The 10,720-nt window shown below is 38.4% G+C and overlaps 1 protein-coding gene and 1 non-coding gene across 2 annotated transcripts; one reads left to right on the forward strand and one right to left on the reverse strand.

Moving 5' to 3' along the window:
• The first annotated feature begins 358 nt into the window (after nt 1-358).
• Nucleotides 359-796, forward strand: LOC139697976 (craniofacial development protein 2-like). The gene has a single exon (XM_071596830.1). It carries the CDS (start codon nt 359-361, stop codon nt 794-796), a length of 438 nt encoding a protein of 145 aa, XP_071452931.1.
• A 9,205-nt stretch (nt 797-10,001) lies between these two features.
• TRNAS-CGA (transfer RNA serine (anticodon CGA)) lies at nt 10,002-10,083 on the reverse strand. Its single transcript has one exon. It is a non-coding gene; the product is annotated as a tRNA-Ser (tRNA).
• Between the last annotated feature and the right edge of the window lie 637 nt (nt 10,084-10,720).

Raw genomic sequence — 10,720 nt, forward strand, 5'->3', positions numbered from 1 at the left:
GATGCAGCCCTGCACTCCACCTATTTATGGCGTAATGACATCCTTTCAGGTAAAACTTCCTGAGGTAAAACAGTCCTCCAATCGGATCTCCGGGTGGGGACTACTGGGAAGGGTACATCGGTCAGGAAAGACAGATACAGGATAGGGACATGGAATAAGGGGTGAGCGGAAAGCTGGAGAACGCCAAGATAGAAATGGAGAGGCTGGCTATAGACATCCTGGGAGTTAGGAGGTCAAGTGAACGGGAGGGAACGACTACTGGAGCGACGGATATCGAGTTATATTCTAGGGAGACGACCGGAGGGTCGCAGGCGTTGGCATCATACTGAAGAAAGAATGGGGCAGAGGAGTAAAGGCAATGTTACCGTACAACGAGAGAATTCTGATGGTGAAGCTGGAAGGAAAGACCACGGACACCGCGATTGTGCAAGTATACATGCCGACGTCTAGCCATACAGAAGAAGAAATAGAAGAAAAGTACGAGCAAATGGAAGTCCTCGGGCATGTGCAGGGGAAAGAAAATGTCATCATCTTGGGAGACTGGAACGCAGTCGTAAAAGAAGGAAAAGAAGGAGGGAGCGTCGGAAATTTCGGGCTTGGAAAACGGAACGCCAAAGGAGAAAGACTGGTCGAGTTCTGCAATGAGAAGAATATGGTATTAGCTTACACCATCTCCAAACAACATCGAAGGAGGAGGTACTCATGGAAGATGCCAGGGGATATCGCAACGTACAAAGTAGACTACATGCTAAAAGGAAGGAGATACAAGAACCAGGTGAAGAAGTGCAAGAGCTAGCCCGGTGCCGACATAAATAGCGATCGCAGCCTAAAAATCACGGAGAGCCAACTTCGCCGCCAGAAAACTCGGGGTACGTTGGGTTAAAACGACAGAAAAATAATCTATTAGCTATACAAAAAGCAATTAGCCACAATGAGAATAGAGGCTAAAATTAATGAAGGAGTTAGACAAGGATGCAACCTCTCACCTGCATTGTTCAACATGTACCTGTATGAGGAGGAAATAAGAGAAGCACAATGCATGGGATCAAACAAAATTAGGATCAATGGAGAAGAGATAAACATGCTACGCTTCCCCGACGATAATGATAGCGGAAAACCAGGAGGATCTTCAAAGGCCACGAAATGTATCAGATCAAGTTCTACAAAGATATAACATGAACATTAACAAGATGAAGGCTGAAATCCTAGTGTGCGGAAGAGAGAAGCGGAATTCAGTAGTCACACTGAAAGGACAAAAATTAGAGCAAGTGGATTCCTTCAACTATCTCGGAAGTACCATCACATGGGACGGAGGAAGTACTATAGACTATAGAGTCAAGCGAAGAAAAGCTCAAGCTAAGAGAACATTCACAATGAAAAGACAACTGCTGTGTTCAAAGAAGAGAGAACTACAGACGAGGAAATAATGCGTAAAAACATTCGTATGCAGCGTGGAACTCTATGGATAAGAAGCATGGACCATCGGAAAAGTAGATCAGAAGAGACTAGAAGCCTTCAAAACCTGGTGCTGGAGGAGGATGCTTAAGATCAAATGGACGGATAAAATAAAAAATGAAGAAGAAGAACCAGATGGATTGGCCACACCCTGAGGCAAAATGGATTCTTGAGGACTATAATAGAAGGAAAAGTCCCAAGAGAAAGGCCAAGGGGCAAATATATGGGACAAATAAAGAAGAAAATACATAGCAAAAAATATCAGGTAGTAAGCAAATTAGTATCAGGTAGGGTAGGATGGAGAGCTGCAGCCAACCAATCTTAGGATTGAATGACCAATGATGATAAAATTACTTGGCCCATTTTGAGTGTGCTACTTAATATAATCCTCAGTTGAGAGTTATACAGGTCATATATTGTATTAAGACTTATATATTTATTCGATATGATTGCACTTTTAAAATGTGATTTACGAGAAGCCCCCTTGTTTTTGACGAAAGATATCTGAGTTTCATGCAATTTCAATTAATTTATGACTATTAGAGACTACTTCAAAATTATTGTTCCTATTTTGCATTAATTTTACAGTCTCATATAAAACGCAAACATTTCATCAGCATTACATGTCAGCAATGGATGGAAAGTAGATGTTGCTAAAGTCATTTTATCTCATTTATTAGTCTTGTAAATAGGTATCATTGAGAGTTGTGTGTAAAAGCTATCAAAAAATTAGCATTTATTAGAAGGGTATTGCAGAAATGTGACGATTAGGTTAAAGGCAATTCTATCCTCCGCTGGTTAGGACTTATTTAGAGCATGCAGCTAGTATATTGGATCTCCATGAAATTGAATGGTTTCCAAATTAGAACACGTGCGGTGTAGAGAAGGAAGCTTTGTAAAGCGTTTAATGATAAAGTTGGTGGCGTATCAACATAATTAGGGGAGCTATCTTGGGACTCACCGACGGAGCGATGGTTAAATTACAGATTAAATATCTTGCATTTATTGGAAGAATGTCTCGTTGGTGATGATGTTGAAAATACATCATTAATCACATCATAATACGGTAGGACAGATCATTTAAATAAAATGAGAGAAATTTGGAATTGAACAGATTGATTTTGGATGTCATTTTTTCCACGAAAGATAAGGGATCAGAATAACGTCTGACCATGCTAAGGGTCAAACTAGTCGGCCCAAACTTAGTCTGGTTTGTAATCACTCCCTGCCATACATCCTAGTGGTGGTTTACAGGCTACCAGGTATGAGCTTACATCTACCTCTACTTAATACCCTGCAAGCCGCCACTATGGCGTGTTAGGACACCACCCGTAATTAAGAAAGAAAAAAAACCCGCATGCAAAAGCCACAAATATATGCCAACCACAAACAAAACATGGTATATCGTACATTCATGCAAGAGCACTTACACCCCACACGCATGCAAACACTCAAAATACCAACTAACATACACATGTACCCACAAATTTAATTGTAATATTATATAATTTAATTGTAAAATTAGAAATACTTAATTTTGTCCCGACTTGTAAATTCAATGTTTTTAATATTTCTAAAGTGACTTCGGTTTCTTACTATTATGATTTTTGATTGTTTGGGGAAAGAATGAGTATTTGTATCAATCTGTACTGGAATCTATCTCCCTTATTTTATCTTTGTGGTATGATCTACTAAAGTAGTGTGGGGCCATAATAATTCCTTTAGTGTCTTCGTTAAACTCGTTTGTTCTGAACCTTTCCAAAAGTCTGTCTTGCTTGTTCTCTTCGTATTTCAAGTGGCTCCCAGCCAAAATCCCCTAAAAGACCTGGCACATTTGTTAATTAAAAATAGCAATTTTCCACAAAAATATTTTTGTGGAAAATTGCTATTTTTAATTAATCATGATATTCCACCATATCACGCCTGAAACGTCTCTTTTTATTGGCACATTTGTGTTCTCATCATAACAATTTTTAACGAATCTGGCGGATTTTTAACGTATGAATGAATGAAAATGAATCCTTATCTCCCTATTCTCCGATCCCGTTTACGTTGTCCTCTATAGCTTTCCTTATCCTCCAACCTCAAACCCCATAGAGGCAACTTTCCTTGTCGCGGGAAGCGTTTTTCCCGACCGTTTAACCACCGCCTATAAACTGTGCCCTGATTGACTTCCATTTTAGGAATTATAGTGCGAATAGAGATACGTTATGAGCGCGATCTCCGCCGTAAACGCCTCTTGAAATGCCCAAAGGATAGTTACCCGTACCAGCGTTTCCCCAATGCGCAAGGATCCGTGACCCTCCTCAACGTTCCACCTGTTCCGCGCACGGAACGCGAGGAAATACTTGCCATTTTATTTCGTTAAACTTAGCGCAGCCATTTATACTTTCTCAGGGTCTGATAGTGGCCAACAGTTCAAAGAGGTGTTGCCCGCAGCTATGATAGCTCTACTTATTGCTCTGTTATATTCTTAGGTACAGATTACATGATATTCTTACAGTTCTCATTAACTGACTCATTCCTGTATTTCCTATATCATGCCAGTGTGTCAATGCTATTTCTCTGCATCTTCTTCCGCATACTTTCCCTTATGGTACTACTTTTTTATAGTTGATATGCTTCTGTATAGTTATGCTTAAGTATTAGCTACTACAAGGTCGGTGACCGACAGTCATTTGCACTATTGGAGAAAGTTGATTAATTCGGAAGGGTTAGGATATTCAGGGATTGGAGAAAGGGTGGAGGGTCACCCGGTGTCGCTATAAGTCGTAACGGAAGGCACCAACGAGCCACAGTTTAACGTCCAAAATAAGGATTAGGACACCATTGAAATAAATCTGCCGCCATTAGGATTCGAGCCCTGGCCCTCGGGGCGGAAAACCAGTTCATTACCCACCTCACTCTCCCGACACCCATAATTTTGCTTAGATAGACATAATCATTCTTGTAATAGATAGACGAACGTACAATGTGATATCCGTAATGTAGCGCAATTCATTTTTTCATACTATTCTTTCGTACCCTGCAAGCCACCACCAGGGTGTGCGGCAGGGGGTGAACACACCAGACCAACTTTGACCCGAATATTTGTACCCATAACGCGGTCGGGCAATGTTATAGTGATCCCTTATCGTTCGTGGAAAAAATTTCATCTTAAATCTATCTATTCTAAACTTTAAACTGTCATTTTATAGCCATGATCTCGCCTACCGTAGTGCGATGGAACTAATAATACATTTTCAACATCATTGCTAAGGAAACATTCTTCCAATCAATGCAAGAGATTTAATCTGTAATTAACCTTCGCTCCGTGAGTGTTTGGCTCATCTAATATTTGGATACGCCACTCCGTTTGTCATAAGGAAGTTTTACAAATCTAGCTCCTCTACGCTGCACACGAGCTTATTCGGCAATCAATCCAACTTCACGAATATCCCATATACTAGCAGCATATTCTAAATGAGGCCTAACCAGCGAAAATAATACATTTGTCTTTGACCTTTTCATCGCAACAAGCCAATACATTGGAAAAGTGAAATATTGAAGAATTGATGACAATGACGTGTTGCCTCTAACGTGTATTCAAGATACTGGATACCAAAGTTCACTTAAGTGAGAATAAACATTACAGAGTCGAGGGATCAATATTTAGAAATCATAATTACGCTAGCTGATAGTGTGTCAAACGTGATAGGTCCAGGTAACAGTATTTAAACTGTACAAGCATCGTACTTGTATGTACGATGCTTAATTTTACTCAAAGTTGAGGCGTTTTAGTAAACTTTATTTGAAGTAGTGTGATTTTTTAAATAAAATTAACATTTATTTATATCATTGTATGTATCATATGACGCCAAGGAAGTTTATAAAGAGTAAAGAATAGTATTGTTCAGGGAATTTATGAATTCCCTTGGAACATATAGTAGTAAACAACACAATTATTATCTTTTATCTAAAAAAGTGAAAGAAAATTCTAAATGGATTAAATAATGTGCGATAGGTACTTAAGTACCTTAATCCATTCATAAAATGCCTCATTACTATGTCACCAAAGAAACTCATTGCATCCTCAATAATCCATACCGTTGCTAAGAGGCACGCGTGCTGTGCACCAGTATACCAGGTCGCAGAGAAAATGAGGCAATGAAATAGTTCAACGTGAGGTTGTCAGATGTATTATACATGTTGAACTCAAAAGAAAAAAACCGCCACACGATGAGGTGCTGGTTCAATTTTGCTAACTAACCGTTCGTGCGGATGTACAGTTAGTGGATATCGTGGAATATCATACCAGAAAAATCTGAAACGATTACTTTTTCATGACGGGTTAAAATCTCATTAGCCTTGGGGCGTCAAAGCTCTGCTCAATCCGTCACATGCTGAAAGCTCACCATTCATGAAGAGAAAAAGAATGACCAATCATGAATCACCATTCATGAAGAGGAACTCCATCAGAGAGTCTTCGATTCTTGCATTACGCCATTCTTCCCGTTCTAATCCAAGTGATTACCTACGAGGTCCAACAGAGCCGTCAAGCAGGGCAAAAAGTAATCTTCCTTTTTGCCGAGCTCTGGTGCCGTAAATGTCTCTCTCCACCGTCTCGATTCCAGCGAGCGATAAAGAGCGAGGCAGAGGTCTCCATTTTTTTCCCTGTCTCTCCTCATTCCACTTTCTTCGCGTCGCTCGTGGAAAAGATTCGCCAGTTCCAGTTTTCGAAAGAAAAGATTCGCCAGATCGCCAGTTCCAGCGCACCACCTTAAGCGCTCGGACGAAAAAGGGGTTATAGGCGCGTTCCTTTTCGGTATAGTGTTTTGCCATCGACGACCTTTCCCGCTTGGGTCCGACCGCACGGGGAAGGCAATTGAGCAGTCAGGGTACGAGTTGATGGGTGTCAGCGTTGCTAAAAGTAGTGGAAGGGATATGACGATGAAAGTATTGTCCCGGGCAAGTTATTTGGCACTAGCGGCCGAATGAAAACTGTGGCGTAGTAATAAGGCATGAAAATTTGCCTTGTTTCTATGGTAATTTCAGACTGCCGTGATTGACTTAATTCCAGGACGTAGCCGGGCACAAATTGAGAAGGACTGTGACTGCGTTATGCTTACCTTTACTAGGCCATGCCGTCATCCGGGGAATATGTGGGTCACATACCCTAGTGATATGAGTACATTATTGTTGTATAGTTTCTTTGTACCCGAATCTTGACGTGATATTATTCAGTTAAAGGGCTTTGGCTCATAATATGTCATCTATCGATGTGTGTTTAAAGCATCTATTGTTTCTCTCTATTGTCTATTTAAAGAGCATCTAATCAATGTCTAACATTTAAAGTTGTCGTGAATATAGATTTATGGTCAAAACCTACCGGAATAATTGGAAAACGTTAAATTGTCTGGTTTAGAGGGTTGTGATTATTTCTGATGGATCAAATTTAAACTGTGTAAGTTAATCATCGTCCGTTTAAGAGAAAGTTTGGGAATTTTACTAATCGTTAACTTAAGTTTCTTATACTTTGATTACTTATTGTCCTAATATTTATCAATATCGATCTTGGATAACAGGTGAAAGTGCTTAATAAATAGATATGTATCGTATAGAATAGCTCTTTTGTGGTTGTTTAGTTATTTTTCTCTATTCTTTATTTGTTATTTGAAATATCGGATAGTTCGTGGATAGCTGAGCACTTACGCCAGGAGCATGGTAATACAGTGGGTAGAGCGCTGGGGTACTGACTGTAGTGCTCGGGTTCGATTCTGGGTGACGCCTCTAGGCATCCTCAGCTTCACCCAAGCTATGTGATTTTGCGGTCACCTGATCTTCCTCGGAAACCGCAGGCGGTACAGGGAAAGGATTCGCCACCCCCTTATTTATGCTCCCTTGATGTGTGAATTTCAATTTATTCAGAGGTGAGCTACCTGTATAACGTCCTATATTCGATCATATTCATGCTGATAACTTTAGTTAGTTAAATATTAAAGTTGTGAGAAATATACGAGTACTAAAGCAGTTTAAATTACAGCCTATTAGCTGAAGATAATTCACATCAGTGGGTTTCACCTACGTAGAAGGTATTGTGGACAAAGATAGCAAAGTAGTAAGGACATAGTGAGAAGAATTGCGTCATTGTTAATTGGGAAATAAAAAAGAAAGAAAATAACTACCTCAGAGTTGGTAAGTTGAAGACAGGGACCTCAAGTAATGAAGGATAATATCTGAGAAAATATCCTTTTGTAAGGAGAATATTTGAGAAAAGTGTGTCTGGGAAATATTTTGTATAGCTCGGAGACTTAGACGTTGAAAAAAGGGTCTTTGCGAATAAGGGCTTTGTGGTGTGGGTTTTTTTTAGAAAAATCAAAAAATAAACTGACAGAAATGGAAACAAATGAAGAATTGAATACAATACAAACAAAAAGAGGAAAGTAAAAATGGATGCAGTAAATATTGAAATAACATTAAAATATGCCTCCAATCAATCAATGAATCAGATGTTCAATGATCATCAATCATGTTCATGTTGTTCATGAGAATCAATCATGAATCAATCAAGAATCAATCAATTAGCTGTAGGTGTGCCGAAGTGGCTATTGATCCTTGAAGATGGTTATATTAGAGGAAATTTTGGGAGGAAATAATTGGCCAAGGTGGACGGAATGAAGGCAGGCAGATTGTTCGTGAAGATAAAAAAATCATTTAATCCAATATTGGCTGTTACGGCATCTAGTTTAGTGTTTTATTTGTTTCTAAGTATAACTAGGCTTATAATTTACGTTCATCAGCCAACATACCACTGATTGTACAATAATTTGGACTGTAAAACTTAGGAAACAAAGACGAATCCTATCGTATATAAAAATCTAAGACTAAAACTGCTAAATTTTCTTGCAGCCTGCAGGTTTTCTTTTTAAACGGGATATTGATATTTCAAACTTGCCGCATTATTTAATGTCGCCAATCTGCAGAATACAGGATACGTTTTTCACAACTTAAGTCTCTGGCACGAGCTATTCAGATTATTAATTTTAGATCACGTGAGAAATACATTTGAAGTTCATTTCTATCGCCTGTAGGCTTAATTATTATTTTGCAAAATGAAATTCTAAAAAAAGGTTATGCAAACTCAAATTAGTGCCATAAGAATTGAAGGCTAATGAAAATTTTCATTCTTTTCGCCGAATTTTGATTTTAGTCAGAAAATACAAGAACTTTTACTAGCTTAAATTATTAATTAAGTGTCATAAAACTCAGAGATGTTGGAAAACCATTCCATTAGCCACCCGTGCCATTCCTGAACACACTGTCTGCCTCATGATCGGTATGGATCCTATGGCAATGACAATGTGGCAATTTATATCGACTTCTCTCTTTCCCCATCTCTTTGAGAGTAAATATGTGATGGGTATATGGTTCGCTGACTTGGCAACTAAGATAGGACGTCTTCCCTTTTAGTTGCCACTAAAATAAAAAAAACCCCTAAGTAAGTCAATTGCTTCTATATTAGTTTATTCCTGGAAACTAAGCAACAACTTTAAATCAAGTTGCTATTTATATTCTTATCTACCGTGCGATCTGAAGTTCAGAAGTGAATGAATATTGTTAAGTTTTTGCTTAATGAACTAATGTTTTTTATTCCTATCGCTCGCGGGAAGATAGGGTATGAAGTCAGGAATCAATCTCTTTTATAAACCACAGTTGATCTTTGCTATCTGCCCCTTAGAGACGACATGGTTAATTACGAAGAGTGTTTGAGACTTATATTTAATCATCATTTCAATGTAATCAGACTCGTTTGATTAATTTGTTTGATCGGTAAGTGATATTGTGAATCATCAGTTTTCTATGTACATTTTACATGTAATTTAAATAACTCGTGCAATGGGATAGAAGAAGTGTTTAAAAATCCATTTTAGTTGCATACTTTAAATATAATGCGTGATTTTATAATTAATGTATTTTTAATTTTTGGAAATCCTTGGCGCATCATAGTGTCACGAAAGTTATAAAGCAAACAGCATTTTCATCGCTATCTACTAGATACATAAATCAAAGATCTTTGTATCCCATGGGAATGATAAAAGTCCGCCATAATAAATATTAAAAGTTTGCCTTACAAATGATGTATTCGCAGCAATAAGGCGTATAACTTGGAAAAGTTACGGAAACATGTCATTCGAATGATAACAAAGAATGGAGAAATTTCATTGTCTAATTGAGAACATGCAAGCAAAATGTTTCATCACTGGTCTGTTGCCCTTAATTAGCTTTTTTATTTAATGATATCTGTGCGATTGTTTTTCGTAAATAGGTCACTGAAATTGTAAAAAGTAATGCGTAGTGTTTCTTGGAGTTCGAAAGTAAATATTTATTTAGCCTTATTTTGAAAACAGTACTTTTTGGCCTTTACATCGGACCATTGACAGTGACGACAATTACAAACACCCAAGCCCTATGTGAAGGAAAACCCACCCAAGCGGGAATCGAACCCGCGACCTTTGGATTGGCATACGAGGACGTTATCCCGCCGTCATCAAGGCCGGCAAAATAATCGCTGTGGACAGGATTCGAACCTGTGCGGGCATAGCCCATTGGATTTCGAGTCCAACTCCTTAACCACTCGGACACCACAGCCGTGTGAACATGTAGAAGCAAGCAGTAGATACGCATAGAAAGTAGATGCAGGGTATGCATCAAAGAACTGTGTCGCGGATCTAAACCTGTGGAAGGCTTAAACTGGGCTTACAAAGGCAGGAAAAAATCAAATAGCTGGGGAAGCTCCTTGCGACCAAACGATTTTATTGGCAAATTAATTCAAAGAAATGTATCTCAAGGAAGACGAAGGTAAAGTCACTTTTGTATAACAAATAAAGTCATATATATATATATGGAATGGCGTGAAATGAGTATTTTTTGGTGATTAAGATTGGCGAGTGTTAGCTATTTATTAATTGGCATGAAACATAAATGATAATTTATCAATTCATCGTTTGGGTATTAACTTAAAATTTCTTCAAGTTAGGAAAGTTTTCTGAATTAAAATATGCCAATCCGGTTCTACAATCGCTCCTAATCTAACAGTACTTGCCCTCTTTTAAATGACCGTTTCTCTTTTTCTTTGCCAATCAGGCCAACTTTACGCAAACTATGCGCAGTATAATTTTAAAAATATCTGTGTTTAATTTTTTGTTTATGCATAAATATACCTAAAATGCCAATTGCTACATTTTTTATTCGCTTACTACTCGCTAGCTCGGCATTAAGCATCGGC

This window comes from Hetaerina americana, unplaced genomic scaffold (assembly GCF_022747635.1).
Source record: "Hetaerina americana unplaced genomic scaffold, ioHetAmer1.1.p SCAF_8, whole genome shotgun sequence".
In the NCBI taxonomy this organism is placed as follows: Eukaryota; Metazoa; Arthropoda; class Insecta; order Odonata; family Calopterygidae; genus Hetaerina; species Hetaerina americana.